This window comes from Plectropomus leopardus, chromosome 11 (assembly GCF_026936395.1).
Source record: "Plectropomus leopardus strain MGB_pleo_1.0 chromosome 11, ASM2693639v1, whole genome shotgun sequence".
Lineage (NCBI taxonomy): Eukaryota > Metazoa > Chordata > Actinopteri > Perciformes > Serranidae > Plectropomus > Plectropomus leopardus.
In genome coordinates this window covers 17,412,587-17,435,528 of record NC_142186.1, presented here as the reverse complement: position 1 = coordinate 17,435,528, position 22,942 = coordinate 17,412,587, and the positions used below count along the sequence as shown (strand labels likewise).

Below are 22,942 nucleotides of genomic sequence, written 5' to 3'. Positions count from 1 at the left end.
GTCTGATGTCTCTAGTTAATTATCAGGTGTCAAGCAAGCTCCCTACAAAATATCTCTGACCGGAGAGTATGTATTTATATAGCAGCTACTGTAGTTCGAAGTTTAGGAACAAAGTGTTTTACACTGATACACACACGTACCTTGTATTAAAAGAAAAGTATACACACCGGAAACATGTGTCAGACAGTTTACAGCATGTAAGATCACAAAGGAAGTATAGCACAAATGAATTATAGATCTATTGTCAAAATGACTGTGGTTTTACAGCCTCATGCTCCGAGAGCTAAACAACTCTGCATCTACTTGAAGCCTCTGATGCATTTATGGCATGGTTCTCCAGTGTACAGTCTGGAAGCGACTTATAAAAGGTGACAAATGACGGGTGGGCTCCTCCCCTCTGCCTCTACTGCTCTGGCTTGCCTGCCAGGCCCAGGAGATTGCATCATTACAAAGGATGAAGTCATCCTACAACATAAGGGTGGAACAGGTGCTGAAAATTTAATTAGAACAGGGTGGTAGATGCTGGAGGAACATGTAAATGTACTGCCCTGGCCCAAACCCAGCCCTGACTGACAGAAGAATTTATGTTGCGAGATCATATCTGTTTTAAGCTCTTTTTCTTGGCTGCTCAATACTGCAGCATCGTTTACTAGTGAGATGTCTCTATGGAAATATAATTAACCATTATTACACTGACTAGCGTTTGCACAACTACTGGCACATTGTGTCCTCGTCTCTGTGGGATCACTTAGTTTCCTTGTGATGCTTTCTTTGTGGAGGTACACGTGTGATTACAAAGTGAAGCAGCACAGTCAGTATGCAGCAGATATGGAGAAGCAGATCAGAGAAAAATAGAATTTCAATGGAGTGAACGGGGAACCTGGTGGAAAGGCAGCAAGCCAATCGATGCTTTATATCACCAGGTCGTTATTAATGATGCAGCATTCTCTGCAGTGCAGAGCTGTCAGGCTTCTGGGCTGTCTGCCTGTTCAGCCTCATCAGCACCAGGACATGATATGTGGGACTGGTTGAACAGTGCTGCCTTACCAACCTCTGAACCCCCCTCCCACCTCCTTTCATGCTTGTACCACACAGAGATGCTTCAGTACACTACAGTATTTTCTCACTGAGACATGGAGAGCGGCTCCGCAGCCTGCCTTTAACTAGAGAAGTATAATTGTTGACAGATTGTGAAGCATTATTGTGAAGCCAACTGGATCAGTGTGCCTCTGCTCCTGATGGAAACTGGGGATGTTCAGGCAGAGTTTCACTGCCGTGCTCATACCACAGTAGTCTTAACACTAAAGTCAAGTTGGCAACAAAATGGAAATTGTGTACCACCAAGAAAGTGAAAATCTTTGTCTGCTTGTTTGTCATTCCAAAAGCAATTACAGATGGAGTATGGAAGAAACAGCCAAATCAAGGAATGAGAATGTGTTTCATTCACTGTACCCAAAGCTATTTTTAGCTGTGAATGAAAGCTTAATCTGTCACCACAGAGGATGACTGTGTCTGTTTAATCTAGTGAATACAGCAGTGTGTCTACTAAAGATCTCAAAGCATTGTGAGAAAAGCATGTTTTACTCTTTAAATTTTTGTAAACATAACCTTCCTGATTTGGTTCAATTAAAAACTTTTATAAAGCATTTCATCAAATAATGCTCAGTAATACTGAATATATGATGTTAATCATCTACACTGAAACGATGCTAGCAGGTCTGTGAGACTGTCCTTAGGCACAGCATTGCTTTAAGCTAATTCCTAATGCTGATCTTAGAGGTTCAATGTTTACCATGTCCAACATCTTAATTTAGCATGTTAGCATGCCAACATTTACTAATTAATACAAAACAAAAAGTAGGGCTGGGCAATTAATTGAAAAGTAATCGAAACTGACATTCAGAACTTCTACCCGACGTAATTTTGCCCATGTCGGTTATTTCGGTTATTTAAAAATTCTGTTAGACCTTTCACCACTGGGTTTCCAACTTTCACACATCTGACGTGAGTCTCACAGTTGTGGGCTCTGTTTTACACTCTTACGACACCAAGGAAAATCTCATACCAAAACACTGCCACTACAGAGGTATCGAACAATCTTGTAATGCAGTGAGCGACTTTGACTCTAGAATACAGCTGCGTGTTTGACGTCTGTGTCATATGTGCTTTCACAGCATTTCATTATGGCGGATAAAATAGCTTATTGTCCGACAGATGTGCAGTGAGGGAGTCAGACAAGTAGAGCGGAGCTTCTCCTCACAGCATCAAAGTGTCTGAATGAACAAAAAGCCAAATGTTCAGCAGTGGAAAGTGACTTCTTTAGATTTCTACAGACTACTTTGTTTTAGTTTCAAGTTTAGTCAGATTTTGGATGGAATTATTTTGAAACACCAGGACGCATCGCTCTGTGTCTCATCCAGCCGCTCATGCTGAGCTCTCATTGTTATTACCAGATGTAGTGATTTGGGGGCCTGGGGCCACAAGCAAATTGCCTTATTTTCAACCTTTCTCTAACTAGGAATGTTGGAAGGTTGTTGGCAACTATAGAATAAGTAGGCCTACTCAAAATGTTTTTTGTTTTTTTTTCCCTAGAAAAATGATCAAGCACAGCAGAAGTTTAAGTCACAGTCTTGCAGTCAGGAGAGGTTGGCCTATTACCATGACAATGTACTTAAATTTGCCTGAAGTTAAGATGGAGCTTTTAATTTTTATATAATGCTGGATAGTTTGATGAATAATAATGCATCATATGTTTATTACACTCCAACACACCATGGTCAAATGAAACAGTGTCAGTGAGCTATGAGGGCAAAAATTAAACAAACAAGAAAAAGCAAAAAAAACTAAATAATTGTTCATTAATCATAATCCAGGTAAACTGTTCAATTAATCATGATATTGTTTTGAGGTATAATCGCCCAGCCCTACCACAAAGGGCAGCTGGAGGTGATGGAAATGTCATATATTTTGCAGATATTTGGCAATCAACCAAAGGACAGGACCAAAGAAAGATAAAGGATAATTATATAGGCTAAAGGAAAAGTCATTACATCAATAAAGTCATTACATTTCAACTACTGACACTAATTAGTAAATTATATGGAAGACAATTTGTCATTTGGTTTGTTTGATCTATAGCGTCAAAAATAAAGTAGGTGTGTGCAAAAAAAAAAGTGGGTGAAACAATTAGATTTTTTTGCTATTATAAACAGGGCCATACCTCGATACACACTAACATCCCTGCTCTCCTCTCTCTTCCACAACCTCTCTGGACCTTGTTCTCAAATTGCCTGTTATCAATTTGACTCTGCTCTTGGTCGACCGACCAATTTGCCATTTTAACAAGATTAGCAACTTGGCAGATCCTCTCCACTATCCTGTTGCACAGACAGCTGCACTCTGGCACATAAATGTTTGTGGTGCTCTGTCCGCAAGTTGAATATTAGAGTTGATTTTACAGAAAGACCAATTATATGTGATTTGGGGCTTAACAATATCCATTATCTGTAACTGATTATCCTATTCATGGTCGCGGGGCCTATCACAGCTGACACTGGGCAAAACACGCCCTGGACAGGTCACCAGACTATCACAGGGCTGACATGTAGAGACAGACAACCATTCATCCTCACATTCACACCTATGGACAATTTCGAGTCACCAGATAACCTAACCTAACCTGCATGTCTTTGGACTATGATAGGAAGCGGGAGTACCAAGTGAAAAACCTACACTGACAAAGGGAGAACATGCACACAGATGGGCCTCAGCTGGCCCGTGAGTTTGAACCCTGGCTGTGAGGCCACAGTGCACTGCACCACTGTCCCACCCTGTACTAATATATGATATGATAGACATTTAAGCAATTAAATGAACTGGGAGTTGAAATGAGGCTATATTTTTTAGTATAATACAGTAATTAGGTTTCCATGTGATTAAACGTAATAAAATAAAAAAGTGAATGAAAACAGTACATTCTTGTAACAAGTAAAGTCAACATTCACTGGAATGAAATTGGGCTTCTATCGTCATGCCCTGGTTAAGGCACAGTCTTGCCAGATGTTTCCCGGACTCCTTAGTAAAGCACTTGACTGATTTCCCAAGCCAGTGTTTATTTTTTCTGAAAAAGAGATCCACAATCTAACCAATCTTTGTGAAGCACCAAATATGTCAAATACATCCAGCATTTGGTGCTTCCTTAAAAGTATTCTCACCATTTTTTGGCAAGAATAAAAAGGACTGACGCACGTGGTTGACAGTTTCTGTCACTGCTGTGTGAGAGCATAATGAAGCAGCTACAGAGGCTGTGTGGCATTCACACAGCAGAGCAGAGTGGGTCTGTGTGACGTCAACCCCTCAGTGATGTTTATGTGATGCGGTGTGTGGAGATCATAGCAGTGTACATCTTTGAAATGTATTTCTTATTAAGGGTTATCACAAGAGAGAGATCTAATCTGGTCCCAGATCAGGCTGGAGGCTGGGTGTGCGGCCTTGCCGTGCTGGAGGTCAGGGCCTCAGGCTCCTGATGGACTGCTATTGATTGGGGGGAACGTGGCGATACAGTTGCAGTCGCTCAGCATTGATTTTCTGCAAGTGCAGTAGTGAAGAGCAGGCAGAATGAGAGAGCTGGACCAGGGGGAGCTGCCAGGTTATCTTCTCAAATATCCGGAAGTATTTTTTTTTCTTTGTGGCACTGACCTTCCCTGAGTCAAAGAGATATATCTATTTAGACATTAGCTCAGCAGCTACACTAGACGGACTGTTTCAGCAGCTTCAGCAGTGTGCCGTTGCACTCATCCAACAATACACTTAACCAATAAGAAGCTCCAATTCAGCACTGTCAATAACAAACAGTCATTCAGTTTTATAGGAGAATATGAAATTCCACATGGGTGTTGACTTGCTACAAATAAACAACTTTACAAAGCACGCTAAAGTTATATTAGATTTTTAATGTTTTTCATACCTCAAGCTCCCTTTGTTTTCATTGTATAGACTGTAAAAATATCATGAACGTAGCTACTGTGATGTCTCCCAGTGGTTTGTTAATTCATTGGTTTTTGGTATTTTGGCTTTTTGGAGCCTGAGGTGCCCATATTTGGAAAAGAGGGTGGAGCAGTGGAGCAGTGGAACAGCGAGGGGTGGATCTGACTAAGAGCCCATGGTCACTATCAATATAACTATATATATATATACTATAAATAAGCAAATAAGCATAGCTTTCAGCCGTACTAAAATGTAAACAGTGCATTATGTAAAATGACACCCTATGCACAGTTATAATGTATTATGAAATTAGCTATGAATACCAAAAGCATTTTTTTGTACCAGGTTGTAAACATCTTTATTTCCGCTGTAAAGCAGAAACAGAGGGGTTTATAGAGCTTGACTGGCCTCTGAAGCCAGCCTCAAGTGGCCATTTAAGGAACTGCAGTTTTGGGCACTTCTGCGCTGCTTGTTCCATTCATTTAACTGTGAGGTGATTCATTTACTTGCAAGGACTTGAAACTTGCTTACGATGGTTAATCCATCACTCTGACATTGGCAGCAAGTGCTGACAGCCAGAGCTTTAGAATTGGCTGCGAACAGCATCATTTTAGAGAGGAATATTGTCAAGAAAATCCACAAGACAAACAATGGAAAGATGTGCAAAGCAAGAAAAGGAAAAAGTCAGTTTTAGTCAGTAGAAAGAAAAAGTCAGTAGAGAAAAAAAAAGTTGTGTAAAAAGCAGAAAAAAATGCCACAATGAAATTCTGTAGCATAATGACTGTGATAGGATTACACGTCTTAAGCAACTTTGTAATCCTCTGGTAAATTATATTCAAACAATACTGAAATTAATTGAAAAAACTATGGCCTATAAGGTAGCAAAATGCATTCATAAATCTAAAATACCCTGCCATGCTTTGGGAAATGGTCAGCAGTAATGAAAAGTAGATCCGTAATTTGTAAGAAATCTGCTAGGACATGCAGAAACACAAACTCCTTTTAGCATAATTATAATGCATAGGCTGCTGAGGGCCTTTTATATTTATTGTACATTTACTCAAAGGGTTTTATATATTTATTTTATTCTGTATGAATTTTAATTAGGACTTCAAACACTTGAGCTTCGGTCGGCCAAAGCAGGGCTTCCCTTTGATCAGGCGTCACTCTCCCATATTTTATCTCCTCCATTTCTTCCCTTTGGGCAACTTCCTTCTAATTGGCTCAGCGTCGCTCGTCTTGTCTGTCATCAGTAGGTCTATCTCTCTGTCTGTCAGCGCAGATGAAAGAATATGAGCTATACATAGGCTGCGGGGTGTGGGATGCTTGTTTGAGGAGTTTCAGGGTTGGACAGTAAACATTATCGCACGTCCTCGAACATGAGTGTTACTGTCAAATGATGCACCGAGAAACCCACGTCTGTTACTTCAGCTAAGTGACCTGCAGGAGACTGTGTGCATGTGCTCTGTAAACAACTCATTTTTGCACCAGAGATGACTCAGACATTCAGTGGAACATGATATGCTTTTGCTATTTCTCATGATTCTTTGAGGCCTCGCTGCCGTCAGATTTTCTGAAAAGTCTTTTTTGTCTGTTCAGTGAGAGGAAGTCCTTGTTTGTGCTGTTTATAGAGCTTTTTCCTCCCCCTACCTATCTAACCCCCTCTCCTCTTTTATTCCTCCCTGGACTCTCTCTGTCTCTGTGCTGTGTGTTAATGTAGTGAAGTGGCCCATCGGTCAATGAGCTTGTATTAACACCTGACTCCAAGCCCTAGCTGCTGTTTCTTCCTCTACGTGGGGTCCCCTGGGCCCTCCACCAGGCGGAGGCAACATATCCCACGATCAATAACAACATCCTAGAAGGCCGCTGGAGGAGGGGAAGGAGACAGTCTTTTACATACTCTTGTATATTTTTTCACTCTGCACCTTCCTTTTTATCCACCACCCGTTCTGTCTATTCTCAGCTGTCAACTGCAGTCAGCCAACAAGGAGCATTGGCCATCAGCCGATAACAGCGGCCTTTCATTGGCTCTCCTTGTTGCTCATTTCATGGTTATTTCAACAGGGAGTCTTCTATGGATCTTGCTCAATTTTTAGTTTTCCCGATATTCTCTTGAAGCATGCAGCGTGCACTCAATTCTCATGTGCATTAGCTTCCCCTTCCTTCCTCTACATTCTAGTCTCTCCGCTTCGATCTTTCACTCACTCAAGTCTTCACCCTTGCTTACAGTCTTGGTCTAATGTGGGGTAGTGCTGGAGTGCATCTAGGAATTATCTGTGGTCTACCCGCCCTGGATGGGCTTCAAACACAATATTATCTGTCAGTTTGTTTGTATGCACTCCTCCTCACCTCCCTTCTATCTGTCTTTCTCTCTGTGCTCTCTAGGCTCTGGCCATGACCGAGGTGAACGGGCCAGGCCCCCAGGTGGCGGAGCCGCAGATTGCCATGTTCTGTGGCCGTCAGCTCCTGCACATGAACCTACAGACTGGCCAGTGGGAGCCGGATCCTCAGGGCCGCCAGGGCTGCTTCAAAGAGCCAGGCGAAATCCTGTCCTACTGTCAGGAGGTAGGGCTCTGAATCTTTCAAGGGAAATAACATGAACCTAAACAACACTGTAATGAACACCAGTATGAATCAATACTTCTTACAGCAGCATTATCAAAACCAGAATCAGACTTTATGGCAAAGAGCTGGTTTTGAAAGAATGTAGCATGTAGCAATGTAGCACTTACGAAACTGCATATTCTTATTATCTAATCTGGTCTGTCTGACACCTGTCCTTTAAATCTATATATTTAATCATATATAGTAGAGTGATGGTCACCAGTTGGAATATTTCAATATTTCACTTGTAGCACCATCCGCTTCTCCTCCTCTTGTTACCTGATATGTGTACTCTTTACCATCACCTGTAAGGTAATCAATGGTATACATGCTGTCCAAACACTCCTCTTCAGAAATACTCATTTAAAGTGCAACAGAAACGGCAACCAAGCGCCATCTGGAGGCCAGAATAGACATAGCAGTTACAGACAGCAGCAGCCATGAGTCTGAATGGCCTGTAATGCGATTAGCAGACACATTATGCATCTGTGATGGCTTTTACACAAAGGCCTCCCTGTTTTCCTTGACATTTGTGATGAAAGCATTTTATTGCGCATTCAGACTCTGCGCCAGCTACATTTCTCTCACTATTAACCCCCATTATGAGTTTCAAATGTTTGGCCTCAATTTTAAGTGAAAGTAGTCAGATGTGAAATTGGAAAAACTGAAAGACAAGAATATTCAGTGAAATGATCATTTCAGTATGCCATGCCTAATGTGGCTTCAGACAAAGGCCTTACACAGCTAGTTAGTGGAATATGTTGCATGACTCTCGTCCCTGTTAGTGTCCTCCCCACTGACTGTGCTCTCCCATCTCCTCTCCCCGGATCCTGCAACTTATATTCTACCTCTCCCTCCAAACCAATCCCGACCCTCATCTCTAACCAATTTTTCCCCTGTCCACTGTTCCTCTTGTCTTCAATCCCTGTGTTCTGTCCATCCATCTACCTGTTTCTGTGTCTCTCGTTGTCTCTGCACGTACCTGTACGTCCCAGATGTACCCAGCACTTCCAATCTCCCATATAGAGGAGTCAATAAGACCCGTCACCATCCCTGCCTGGTGTAAGAAAGGTTGGGGCCATTGCCAGACACACCCCTTCATAGTCCTGCCCTACCGCTGTCTAGGTAAGCACAACAACACACTGCCATTAAATAGCTACACTGACAAGAATACATAGATTTGACTGTGTGCTTGAGGTCATGCCATCTGTTTTGTGAGATTAAGTTGCTTTTTTCTTTGTTTTTTTCTTTTTGAGTGTTTGGCCTTTATTTGATTGTGGAAACAGAAGAGAAAAATGGGAGGAGAAATAGGGGGATGAAGCACAACAAAGATCCCTAACCAGACAAACTAAGAACATTGCAGTTACCACCAGACCTACAGGACACACCTTTGGAATAGCTAAATATTTTGGAAAAGACACATATTCACTTTCTTGCTGAGAGTTCGATGAAAAATGTCAATGCTGCGGGGAGGATTGCCTCCCATGCACCTAAAATAACATGACACTTAGTTACTTTGTTTGCCCACTAGTCGTATTAGCCGTCATATTAGCTGTAATAGCATGAAAAAAAGAATACTTTTCAAGATGACTTAGCTGTTACTTTCCGTTCTTTAGGTGACTTATAAAACTTTTCTCTGGCGTATCTGGCCCTTGACTTTTGGGGATCATCCTTGAAAAATTTGAATTCCAGACATTTGACCTTTTTGATATCCTGCTAGCGTACCGTTAAACCTGTCAAGTATGTTCAACCCGTCTCAGCTTCAGTAGTGCTGGACTGTTAATGACTGGCGTCAAATGACAGTGAGTCACAAAAGTATCATTAAGTTTGTCCTTGTATGAGAATAATTAAGAATCATTAACATTTATGTATTATTAGAACTGTTGGATAACTTTTTCTTAATGTATGGGATTTTTTGGGTATGTTTTTAAAAATGGAGCATTCGAATTCTGATTTTATTGTCGATTACCATGGCAAAGATTTGAAGACTTCAAGTCAAACCTATAAACAATAACATATGACAGCTTCTGTTTTGAGGTATTGATATTTTTATTTAACTCTTTGAAAAAAAAAAGTCAATGATCATATTTCACAAGATGCTGAGCTGTTCTTTTTCTTGGTTTACTGCATGATATAGAGAAGGCCAGGCCACACATTTACATTTGAACTACAGGATCCATTTTATGTGTATCATCAACACATCGTTTTGAGATGTTTGAGATTCTTTTTAAGCACTTCACAGTCCTCAACCTGTACTTGTTCATGTCTATGCAATAAGCATAGTTTTAGCACCAGATACAAATTTTCATTCATTTGAAAAAATTCTTTTACGTCTCTCTCAGTGCCACAGCTTTCTAATTGTGTTACTGTAAGAATGATAGATAGGCAGTGAAACAAAGTAGGATGTGTAGTTTAACACCTGCTATTAGCCACTAGGGGGGCAGATAGGCTAACAATGGATGAGTGAATGAATGAGTGAGTAATAAACAGTGAGTCACCCTCAAGCCTTTTGAGTCATATGCAAGCGCTGTAGAACTGGCTGTAGCTTGTTTGAGTCCCGCTGTACTGCCTGATGTTTGGGTGAATACTCCCCTTTATGCACGAGCCCCAAAGACCAGCACTTCAGGTTTAAAATGCATATAAAATATAGACTAAAACCTCTTCTTTATTTCTGTATGGCTCATTGTAGAAAACAAAGTAGTTGTTTGCATTTATGTTCTCCATAATAAATGTTTTATATTCTTTCTAAGCAAAGCACATTTTTACTTTATGTCCTTGACTTGCTACAGTAGCTGCAGTTTTTCTGCTCAAAGTGCTAGAGCATTACACATTTACACTTTCTGCCAGTCATAATTTATGCACCCCATCCCCATTTAACTATTCTACTTCACTATCATATACTTGTTTCACGTATTCTTTGTATCACTCAGCTTGTGTTCATTCATACACTCATTTTCTGTCCTCTCTATACTCTCCTACTTCCTGAACTCATCTCACACTGACCTTTTCCTCATTCCTGCGGCAGAGGGTGAATATGTGAGCGAAGCCCTGCTGGTGCCTGACCGATGCCGCTTCCTCCACCAGGAGCAGATGGATGTTTGTGAGAGTTACGTTTACTGGCACAACATCGCTAAGGAGGTGAGAGGGGCAGATAAATGTCAGTTTTTTGCAATTTTAGATAGTTGAAGACCGACCAGAGCTTTGTTTATCTGCCCGAACTCAATTGGGTCTAACTGGACCTGCTGGGCTCAGGCCAGGCTGGGCCACAATTTCTCAAAATACCCCCAAGCCTGTATTTCGTCTTGCCAACTTACCAGTGTTAGAGCTTTTTTTTCACATGTGAAATAATGAACAGTTAAGTTTCACTTTCACTGCACAGCCTTCCGGCTACATCTCCAGAGTATACTCTGAAGCAAATGCTGTAAGCCAACAGTGCCACAAATTTATGAATGGTCTAGTTAGTGCCACTATGGCACTATGGGTGCCTATTTATTAACGTAGCTTGTGTCACAAATGTCTGTTACAACACCTAAAAGACTTCAGTTGACTTTGGCATATCATAAAGGCTTTTTTATTTTCAAAAAGATTCTTTTGCATGGGAAAATCGTTCTTTTTATTCAGGCTCGGTCCAAAACTGCTTCTGTGGTTCAGACTCATGGGTTTATGTAGGGTCAGGCCCAATTTTTTTGGCTCCATTAAAGTTCTTAAATAAGGAGAAGGAAGGTTTTCAAGCCACGTTAAAGCTGGAGGGTGATTTTTATGAGACTTTCCACTGGGGGCATTTTTGTGTAAACAATGAACTTTCCATTTGAGATTCACAACCTCTCCTGTAGCCAACCTTAACAGCAACAGCAGACAAGACCAGACAAGTCTACACAGTGGTGTGTGTATAACGTCATACTTTATCAATACGCCTACCTGAGGTGTTTTTTAAAGAGCAGAATGACTTCAAGCAGTAATACTCCCTCTTATCACCTCTTGCCAACTTTTTATGTTCAGTGAGAAGAAACTCAGAATTAGGTGTTGTTATATTCAGACTTTGCAGTATTTTATGCAACTTTTAACATTTTACCACTATGCATTGTGTTTTTTACTGTTTGGAATCAATTGCCTCTCCCTCAGGAATGCACTGCAGACAATCTGGAGCTCCACAGCTACGGGATGCTGTTGCCATGTGGAGACCATTTCCGGGGGGTCGAGTATGTGTGCTGCCCAGGCCGAGGGAGTTCCAGCGGGAAAGGAGAGACGGAGGAAAGGGAAATTCCCGCTGGTCCTCAGACAATCTCAACCCAACCCAGTGGAAAACTCAACACTTTGTAAGATGATTCAGCTTGACAACACAGAGATGTCGGAGGATGAGAGCGTGTATGTTAGTGGTCATCAGAGTAATGACTGTTCCGCTTCTCCACAGCACCAAAGTGACAGCCCCGACTCCGAGCCCCTCTCCTGACACAGATGTGGACGAGGCCGACATGGAAGAGGAGGATGACGAAGTGGTAGAGGAAGAAGAAGAGGAGGAAGAAGAGGAGGAGGAGGAAGTTGATGAGGAGGAGGCGGAAGAGGAGGAGGAAGAAGAGGCCATTGCAGTGAAAGATCCAGAGGAGTATGAATACCCTATTGACTCAGGTCCATACCAGACATCAGACTATCTGGACTCATTTTACTATGAGAAAAGCCACAAACCCACCACCTCTGCACCTCTGATGAAGGAAGACAGCTGTGAGTGTCCCTAATTTGTTCTACTAATCCTTGCATTGTTTGTAAAGTGTGTTGGCCTGCAGTTAGTGTGTACTAGCTGTGGTTAACAACACAAAAAGTCAAAGGACTAACTACGTGCTGACAGTGTCATGTCTTAGGTATAAATATAATGTTCAGTGCACATCTCTTGCACTGTATCAGCCTGTAAGCTTAATTTTCCTCTAACACATATGCCCATATTCACCCAAGCGCCTCATGTAGTGTTGCATGCCACAGACAGACAAATAGGTCTCCCTATGTAAGTATTTTTGGAAGCTGTATTCACTGCTCTTTTCATTTCCAGCCTCAGTCTCTCATCAGGCTCAACTGTCCGCAGACATCATGACCTGTATATGTGTAATTAAGACGTGGTGCATATCACACCTCCTCACCCACAGCAACCCCCATGCTTAAGCAGCAGGCCCCGTGCAAGTGTGCACGGTAAATGGAGCAGCTGACCACTTTAGTCATGAACTTGACTAATAACAAACTCAGAATTGTAAACCGAGACAGTGCTCACTGTTTGTGTAGGAAACTGTGTAAGCATTTAAAAGAAAAGCCAGTGCCTGTCAATAATTTTTGGGTCGTGGGGTGTTTTATGAGGTTTATGAGGTATAATTAATTTGAATGGTATACATCAAAACCCTCTTCAACTTTCTGTTTTTAGCTAATTTCTTTTTTGTTTGGACAATTATTAAATGTACACATGTAATACAGCAGGTAATTTTTATTTAAATCACTTTACATATTTTCACTTCAATTAAAGGTCGAGTGTGTACGAACTTGTAGCATCTAGTGGCAAGGTTGCATATTGCAACAAACTGAAACTTCTCAAGCTTGCCAAGCGAGTAGGAAAACCACGGTGGCCGATGTGAATAAACAAATGGCCCCATATTGACTCAGTGTTTGGATTTTCCATTGTAAGCTTCTGTAGGTACAATATGTTGGAAGGAAGAGGACCTGCTTTGTATCTAGATATAAACCGCTCACTGTAAGATAACAAAAACACATTGATTTTTATTTTCAGGTGATTAAAAACTAATGAAAACATAGTCATATCTAACATATGCTATTTATGAAGTATATTCCCCTAAATCCTACACACAAAAAAGTAATGCGATAAGGAAAGACTGCTGCACACACATATCCACTTATTGAGTAATAATGTCACATAACAGATAATATAATTTATTTCAATGTATGTACTATAACTAATTCGTTTAACTTGAAGTCAGATTAAAATGGTGTCACAGTCCAGGCCTTCCAGCAACTTTACTTTACTACTTACTTTATTTACTCGTCCTAAGTATGAAAACAAATGTTTCTTGATCACAAAAATATAATGAGTATATAAGGAGTCCACTGAACTAACGCTCAACCACTGGAATCTTTGATTTGATCTTGTATTGGTAATACGACTTGTACTTACATTTAGAATAATATTTAACACATGCTTATTTTAAAAACTCAGATACTTCGTACATCAAAATGGGACTGTGATTTCAGCACTTTTTAAAAACGTTTCTACTTTTATCACCAAATTTGGGATTAGTTGAAAGCCGGAGACTCCATAGTAATGATTAATCTTGTAGGTTGCGCGAAGTGTTTTATATTTGCCTGGTATTCTGCAGGGATTATGGAAAATATAAGATCCTCTATCTAAATTCTGTTCAGAAAAAAAAGCTATTTCTCCATTGTTGGTGGCTTAATTTTGACCCTTCCTCAAACTGCAGTGTAAAATTGCCGTCCATCCCTCGCTCTGCTTCCTCCGTGTCACATTTTGACCTGGGCTGTTCTTTTAATTACAGGATGATTGCTCTCTGGCTCCAGTAGTCTGCGTTACAGTAATAACCTCTGTTTTCTGTCCCTCCAATCCAGTGATTACACCTCGGCCCACAGATGGCGTTGATGTTTACTTTGAGAAGCCAGTGGATGACACTGAGCATGCCAACTTCCTGCGTGCCAAAACAGACCTGGAGGAGCGCAGAATGAAGCGCATCAATGAGGTGACTGTCACAGGGCTAAAAACAGGCTAATAGTTTGTTGGCTGGGCAGTCGCCCTGAGACCTGCTGTTACATTGCTTTCATTTTCTAATCTAATACGCCAAACAACAGGCCACCAGTTTGCACATGTATTATGTATTATAATGTATTTTGTGCATTTAGGGAAGCAGATAAAAAAAAATATATATATATATATAAATTTCACATATGCCCCTACAAAAAGGAGCTGGGTTGTATGGCCTTGAATTGATATCATGGACAGTATATATTCCCATGTATAATTAACCCCTTTAATGTTATATCTGTGCAGCACAGGACTCTGAAATACAAAAAATTTAGTTCAAGTTATTATTGACAAACTATTCATATACTTGCAAAGTTTCATACAGCATGTGATGGAAGTTAACAACTTATCACACTGCACATCGGAGTTTGCATGCATGTGTGTGTATGTTACACAAGACAGCAGCTGTACAACTTCAAGATCGTCTTTTTGATTTGTGGTTTTACCACAAATACCATGTTTTCATGGCTGCAGTCAAGCCATCTCGCTCAACAGTTTCGATAATCACCATGTCTTTAGATGCACAGTTAGGATGTGTTTACTGTTCTTCCGTAACTAGCCTTCTTAGTCAGTCAGTGATGGTTTTTCTTTTTAAGTCAAATGTTTCTTTTAACTTCCAGCATCTTTTTCAGATGATAAAATATGTTATCATAATAACTCTTGTCTAAAGGAACAGTTCAACATTTTTGGAAATATCCTTGTTTTTTTCTTGCTGATTTTGTTCTGTGACTTTGACTTTTCCCAGTGAAGAGATCATATCTGTGAAACACTTAATATGTCATTTTGACTCTTCACATTTTGTACAGATTAAATATACGTGATATAGATACAACATGTTATATCCTTCAAGTGTGCCAGGCGGGTGTTGATATGAGCTGTGTGAGATACAGCAGTATAAATGTTCTTATCTAACCTTACACAACATAATAAGTGTCTTCCCCAAATGTCGAACTTTGCTTTTAAGCTAGACGTCCAAGGTTTTTAAAATCGAACCATGTCTTAGAAGATTGGTGACACTGTGTTATCAAGTGCACCAGTTAACAGAGTTGCACTGTGGCTCCTGGTGAATTTAATTAACATGTGAAAACTTAAGACTATTAAAGGTTAAACAAATGGTGCGGCCAAATTAATGTTGTGTGCCTCTGTCAGTGTGCTGCTGTTTATACAGGTTATTCCCAATTTCATGTATGTGAAACTTGAAAATAAACTGATATGTCTCTTGAAATTCCTCAGATCATGAAGGAATGGGCAGAGGCCGACAACCAGTCAAAGAATCTTCCAAAGTCAGAGCGACAGGCCCTGAATGAGGTTTGTCAACCCTCTATATCGGCTTTATTCCATAGCCGACATCCTCTTGTGACAATGCAGCAGCAGCTTTACTCATCCTTGTATCCACTCCCTCTTCTTTGCTCTACCAGCACTTCCAATCCGTGCTACAAACACTGGAGGAACAGGTCGCTGGAGAGAGACAGAGGCTGGTGGAGACTCATCTTGCCAGAGTGGAGGCCATCCTCAACAACAACCGCCGCCTGGCCCTGGAGAACTACCTTAATGCCGTAGAGTCTGAACCCCCTCAGGTGAGTCCAATGTGGAGCGCATTGTAGGGGGGAAAAAGCAGCAGTCACAGATCTGTATTAGATTCTTTCTCTGTGGTTCACTTTTGTCACTGCCTGGAACTTCCCGACTTTGTCCTCTCTTCAACTCCAGCCGGAGCGTGTCCTGCAGGCGCTGAAGAGATACATGGCTGCAGAGCAGAAGGACCGCAGACACACACTCAGGCATTACCAGCATATTGTGGCAGTCGACCCCCAAAAAGCTGAGCAAATGAAATTCCAGGTGTGTGTGTGTGTATGTTTCAGAGTGTGTGAGGTGTTAACTCAGGGAGCCCTCGCACACAGCTGTGCTTTTGAGATGCAAGGTTTCTTTCTGCTGACCATGAAACGTACAGAAAATTGTGTGCCCACGAGTAAGTGCATGACGCAGAGGAGTTAATAAATACTGAACTCAAAGAAGTGAACCAGCTCCAAATCTTCTTTTGATTAATCTTAGATCAAAGCCGGTCTTTGCTGACTTCAATCGCAGATTCAGACACACGACTGCGTAGAAAATCTATCTGGGATTTCATTTTTTAATTCATTTAAGGAAGCAATTCACTGCTTCTCTTTTCACAGCAAAGACTCATTGTTTGAGCACTGTTGGCTTTTTTATTTATTTTTTTTGTAAAAAGCCTAAGAAGAGTGGGTTTTTATATTTTGCAGGTGTACACACATCTACATGTCATTGAGGAGAGGATGAACCAGAGTCTAGCATTGCTGTACAAAGATTCTACCTTGGCTGAGGAGCTGCACAACGACATCCGTAAGCTTTAACTACCATCATTTAATCAGTTTTTATATCTGCAGACCCCCATGGGAAAACGTCTTGATGACTTATGTGTCTTTTCTTTATGTGTCTCCTGTAGAGGAGCTGATCAAGGCAGAAAGAGGAGACATCAGTGAGCTCATGACCACCTCCTTCTCGGAGACCCGCACCACTGAGGAGCTTCTGCCAGCTGAGAGCGAGGAGGAAAAGGATGATGAGGAGGAAGAGGAGAGAGCCTTCCAGAACAGGCCTTATCCTCCCCGCATTGGTATATACATCCACATATCACTCATACAGACACCCACAAATTCAACATCTGTAACGATCATCTACTTCTCACAGGCTGCTTGTTAATTATAATTTTTCTCTGATTTTCTCTAAAGAACTGCAGTCTAATAAGAAAGGTAAGCTGATATTCAGTATCATTAAAGCATGGATTTCTTTATGTTTACATAATTGCAGTGTTTTGTATTTCTTACTTTTGCTCACTGCAAAATGTCTTACTCCATTTTTGTCTCCGTCCTCTGTATCTGCAGTTGATGAGTATGATTATACCACATCTGAGAGAGGTCCTACTTATGAATATGAAGAAAAGGTAAGATGATCATCTAAGAGGGTGGCAATGTTTCAAATAGACTCCATCGCAGTTCAGTAAGCAGTATGCTTAGACACATGTATGCTATATTTTCAATGTCTCAATATTTCCCTAATTCTCACACATTCCCTCTCCTCTTAGATTAACACCTCTGTGGAGCTCAAGCAGGTCGTAAACAAGCCTCCAGAGATCGAGAGAGATGAACTGGTAAGGGAGAATAAGCATCATAATGTTCTTGTGTTCAAATTTAAATAACCTATTTCATTTTGTCCCTACATGTCTCCCTTGTTTGACATCTCACTGCACATTTCTCTCTTTCTTTAGCAACCTGATGCCTTGGAGACATTTAACCGTGGCGCCATGGTGGGGTTGCTTGTGGTGGCCGTGGCGATTGCCATGGTGATGGTTATCAGCCTGCTGCTGGTGCGCAGGAAGCCATACGGCACAATCAGTCATGGCATCGTAGAGGTACGATCCATGATAGGCCTTTAAATTAAGTCAAATGCAGTCTTTGAGGACCAACCTGTGATCTCACACTTCTCATAGTTTAACTAAAAAATGATGTATATATCACATTATTGTCTGCAGTCACACTATCTAAAGCATAGCATGGTTTTTTAGAGTTATTTCCTGCCCTTAAGGTATCCATCGGCTTCCATTTATTTCATATTGTGTTGAAGTAAAAAATAAAAAAAAACAGTAGCTTGTTAGATGGATGGATATCAGTCCATGACCCTCAGGGGATCCTCAGTTACTGCAGGGGTACTGCCAAATTATTGTTTATTAATTTAAGTTTATATATTCATGAATATAAATCCAAAATATCATGAGCAAAGAAAAACTGATTGATCAATTTAAAAAAAAAAAAGAGTTTACAGCACACAACCTTGATGATAGGCTAGCTGTTACATATGAATCCTTGTGCGATCATGTAAGCAGGCGAACACTGTATCACTCCACAACAGCAAGGCAAAATAGTTAGCTAAGCTACTATTGAAGTGTGTTGGCAGATTAGCTGTAGGCTATTATTATTACAAGTGACACAATGGATTGTTTTGCAACTTTTAAAGCAAGAGACTCTGACAAACCATCCACCTCAGAAACCAAAAAAAAAAAAAACACAGAGGAGTGAGGCTAACAGATCTGGCTATGCTGCAACTGCTGCTGACTTAGCAGCTACATGCAAGAAAAAGAGATGAGAGCAGCCTAACCCCACTCACTTGGGCCAGACGACTGACTGAGGTAGCCGTCTGCAAATACAAACTTAGGGTTTCAGTATGTCTTCCACATGTAATTTTAACATTAAAACCATGATGCATAGATATCTAAATCTGTTAAGAATTATTTAACAGCTGAGTACTTTATGCACCATAAAAGGGTATGTTTATACTTTGAGCCACCTTACACTTATTGTGGGCCCAGTTTAATATGCAACTCAGTTTTAAACGATATATGTAGTAGTGAGTTTCTGCTCCATCTCTCTTCCAGCTAAGGGGCCCTTGGCCTGAAAAACAGACTTGTGCTATGCTTTATTATCAGTAAAAATATGAAGTTTATTGGCTATTATTGAAGTATGATACTAAAGTATATAAAGCCTTTAACAACTGGATTGCCATTAGTTTTCTTGTATTGCATTTAGATGCCTTTCACTAGAATTCTAACCTCTAAAACATGAGAAAATTGGTTTGATGTCTTCCAAAAACACAGGAAAAAACATACTGAGCAACTTGGCAAGACATGTCCTGCAAACTGCAAAAAAATAGTAACATGGAAATGATCTGAAAATTAGCTAGGGGGAATATTTAGAAAAAAACAGGGAGAACTTGAAAACTATATTTGTAATTCTCTTAAATTTAAAAAAAAATTGCCCCATTTTTCTTGTAACTTTTTACTAATTTCTTACTATTTTTTGGGCCATTTCTTGTCAAGTTGCTTGCCCCCTTCCCATGTTTTTGAAAAATCAAGCTAATATGCTCAGGTATCAAAGATTAAATGTGCTTAAACATGTAAAAAACATTGGTATGATCCTTTCGGGTGGTAGGTAGCTTAAGTTGGCTCCAGCTTCATGCTTACTGTACAAATATGAGAGCGGTATTGATTTTTGCTTCCATCTAACTCTTCTATTCAAAATGATATAAATATACTATATACATTCACATCTCAGCTGACACTGTGGTCCTTGCGTGTACATTTGTCTTTAGTGTGTAATAATTAGAGCTTTTGTGTGTCTCACAGCAGGTTGACCCCATGTTGACACCAGAAGAACGACAGCTCAACAAAATGCAAAACCACGGCTATGAAAACCCGACCTACAAATTCTTTGAACAGATGAACTGAGGTACTTGTGCTGCCAACAAGTCATGCCTGACCACTTGTTTGTCCCCCCTCCCCCCTCCCCCCATTCTTCCTTACAGTGGTGTCCAAGCTACACTCCCTTTGACGGATTTATGTGTTGCAAACATACTGTAACTGAATAAGTATGGGGTACGTCCCAAACCCATTGTAAATGATCGACAACAACCTATCATCATTACCAGAATGTGAATAATGAAATATGATACAAACTCACATCACCTACTGTAATCTAATACTCCTCTGGGTTAGAGTCTGAGGGTTGTTCTTTCCATTAGCGGTGCCACAGCGTTTCATAATCCTGAAAACATTCACCTCATAGACAGGACAACCATCCCAGTGGCATGACTTGACCTTTTGCTCCTCACTAGAAACTGAAGTTGAATGGTGCATAATGCTTTATAGTATTTATTTTTCAGTGGTGGTCTCTTTTGTTCAAATTGTACCACAGTTAGGTATGATGTATCTGTGTAGATGAGTGTGAGTGACAGCCTAGTTAATTCAATTATGGTGTAATTCTCAAATTGAAACCTACTCAGTGACAGAAGGGCAATTACTAAGCTCAATCTATTGTTACCTCCATGAGCTACAGTAACATTGGACAATACCTCTAATTTTAAGACATGAACATCACGTGAGGATGTGGGGGTGTTTTCTTTAAATGTGTGAGACATTAAGGCTTTAATTTCAAAACATAGAAGGCCAAAAAGACCACACTAGTCGATACAGAACTGTGTGCTGGTGGTACAAAAAAAGAACGTCATGTTTTTTTAATTCTGAGGATCTACCCTCAATATTATTATTGATTATTTGGCAAAATATACCAAATATTCCACTTAGCTAATCTAGTCAGTGAATGAGTTTACTTTATCCGTACTGCTACCTAAAGAACTGTACAACAGAATAATCCGAAGTCCGTTATTTTAATGAAAGCATGACAACTTGGTGTATGATACTGCTGTATTTATTTGTGTTGTTCTTGTCATTGCTTTTGAAAAGTTGGAAATGTCACTGTTCAAAATGGACACTGTAAATAACGTAAGAAATACATACTAATAGGTGTAGACATTTCTATGATTAATTTGCATCGATGTAATGGAATAATACATAAAAATAGTACATTGTGCTGTTACGAGAGGGAAAAACATTTTCCTAACATGGCTGATTGAAAACGGACTGTTGTAAAAACCAGCACAAGACAACGACACAGTAACTTCTTTCTGAATGTATTTAAGGTAGACGTTGAGATTCCATCTTCTTTTCAGTAATGCATCATCCCCCTAGTAGACCTTAATAAGAGTAGTGAAGTTCAACAGACAGACTAACATGCCTGGTGCCCTTGTCATCACTTCCTGTAGCAGCCTGTTCATTTTCACATTTGGCAGGTGTGTAACAGAGCAGAGGAACTTAAAGCTTAGGTGTGTTGTACCGTACAGAGCAGCGGAGGGTAAAGAGGCTACAGCGTAATGTGAAGTGTCAGTGTGTGCAGTAAAAACAGAACACACTCAGGCATGATAGCAGTAAAACATACTGTATGTCTTTAAAATCTCCCAGTTTGACAAATTTGGACTCAAAACACTTTGAATGTTAGTACTCTATAGATGCTATATTTAAGTTAATCTCCTGTTAAATAGCTTTTCACTTAATGACTCATTGTAGTTTGTCATATTTATGATCAACATAGTACCCTGTATAGGTAAGTAAAAAGGGATTGCCCCTTTTTTTTCTGGCTGATTGTTAAATGCTTTGTGCGTCAGGTTGAATTTCCTTTAGCCACTTAATTCCATCAGACCATCTTGGTTAGGAAGGTCACGTTGTGGGATGTTGCTTTTTTGTTCATCAGTCTTTAACTAGATGCTATAGTGGAGATAATCCATACCAAAATCTGTTCATATTTGATTTCTTTATGGTGGAAGTTTTTTTTTTTTTTTTTTTTTTTTTTTAAAAAAAAAACCTGCATTTGTCCATTCGGTGGAGAAGTTGTTTACTTATAATTTGTTGTTTTCGTGTCTGTAAAGAGTTTGACTATCAGAGGTATGACTTAGCATTAATCTTCAGTTTCTCTCGTTAGGCAGGTTTATTGCAGGTTGCGGTTGTGTTATGACAGGTGAAGAGAAGTCATAGCCCTTGTATAATTTGTACAGCTACGTTAGTGAATGAAAACGTTGTATGTTCACAGTTTAAGTCAGTTGATCTTGTAATGATACTTCTGAAACCATAGATGAGAATAAGCTTGCCTGTGTTTCCCAAACCACTGAAGGTTTCTTACCAGCATTTAGCAGACTTAGAATGGTGTATACTGTAGTTACTCAAATCACATTTGTACGTACGTCCTCTGTCAAATTCTAGACTTCTTTGTTGGTCTGTCCCCTTACTTCCCAACAAAATATAAACAATGTTATTGAGATTTTAATTGCTGCATTATTGCCTTTTACAATGCTGTGTTTTGGATGTAATTATTCTGTATTTTTTATTTCTATGTAATAATCAGTTGGATCAAGGGTCATGCTTTTCACCTGTAAGGTAAATTTAGAAGCTTGTATGAGAAAACATTGACAGGTTTACAACGTTCAGAAATGTGAAATGTAGACAGACATATTGCCGCTGCCTAATTGACAAGGTGTGGCACTAAGCACAAGTAGAATCAAATTGCTCAATTTGTGTACAGGTTGCTAAATGTTAGACATTGATTCTGTCTGTCTGATTTCAATAATACTGCATTGATTTTAGGGATGTTCAAAGCATCATTGAGAGAGCTGTTCTTCATTTTCATTCAGACCTTTAACCAAAGACATGCTCCACAAATAAGCAGACAGATATTCCTATTTGGCAAAATGTTCTCTGTTGTGTAACTGTATTTGCAAGCAATCTGAGAAATTAAAACTGATCAAGCTAACTAATAGTGTAATAAAAAATGAATGACCCATAAAATACTGTGCGTGTGCTTATTCAATAACATGCAGATGTGCTTGATTTTAAGAAGACTGACACTGTGGTCATCTGACAGAGAAGCTTAATTCAGTCATCTATCCCACAGTGGCAACATGCTAGAAAATTTTGATTATGATGTAACCTGTATAATGAACCCTGTGATGTCAAAGCCACAATCAAGAGGGGGAAAACTGTCTGACTAACTCATACTGGAAAATTAGCTGTTTTTTTCTTACATCTCCTCAGTTGAATTCTTCAGAAAAAGAAACCTAAAGCACACTTTGAAGATGCCTGTTTTTTATACATTA

At 40.0% G+C, this 22,942-nt stretch overlaps 1 protein-coding gene across 2 annotated transcripts in view; it reads left to right on the top strand.

Annotated features, from left to right (window-relative positions):
• Positions 1–22,634, top strand: part of aplp1 (amyloid beta precursor like protein 1) — a 40,572-nt gene extending 17,938 nt beyond the window's left edge. The window contains exons 2-17 of one of the 2 annotated variants that reach the window (XM_042490513.2): positions 7,372–7,551; positions 8,586–8,715; positions 10,616–10,728; positions 11,713–11,906; positions 12,002–12,309; positions 14,206–14,333; positions 15,629–15,703; positions 15,814–15,972; positions 16,103–16,231; positions 16,654–16,753; positions 16,857–17,024; positions 17,140–17,160; positions 17,293–17,351; positions 17,493–17,558; positions 17,676–17,819; positions 19,590–22,634. In XM_042490513.2, coding sequence (XP_042346447.1) covers positions 7,372–7,551; positions 8,586–8,715; positions 10,616–10,728; positions 11,713–11,906; positions 12,002–12,309; positions 14,206–14,333; positions 15,629–15,703; positions 15,814–15,972; positions 16,103–16,231; positions 16,654–16,753; positions 16,857–17,024; positions 17,140–17,160; positions 17,293–17,351; positions 17,493–17,558; positions 17,676–17,819; positions 19,590–19,688 — 2,073 coding nt within the window. In that variant the 3' untranslated portion in view covers positions 19,689–22,634. Of the gene's footprint in view, positions 1–7,371; positions 7,552–8,585; positions 8,716–10,615; positions 10,729–11,712; positions 11,907–12,001; positions 12,310–14,205; positions 14,334–15,628; positions 15,704–15,813; positions 15,973–16,102; positions 16,232–16,653; positions 16,754–16,856; positions 17,025–17,139; positions 17,161–17,292; positions 17,352–17,492; positions 17,559–17,675; positions 17,820–19,586 lie in introns of both variants that reach the window. The other variant, XM_042490511.2, reaches the window with a different exon arrangement.
• The last annotated feature ends 308 nt before the right edge of the window (positions 22,635–22,942 follow it).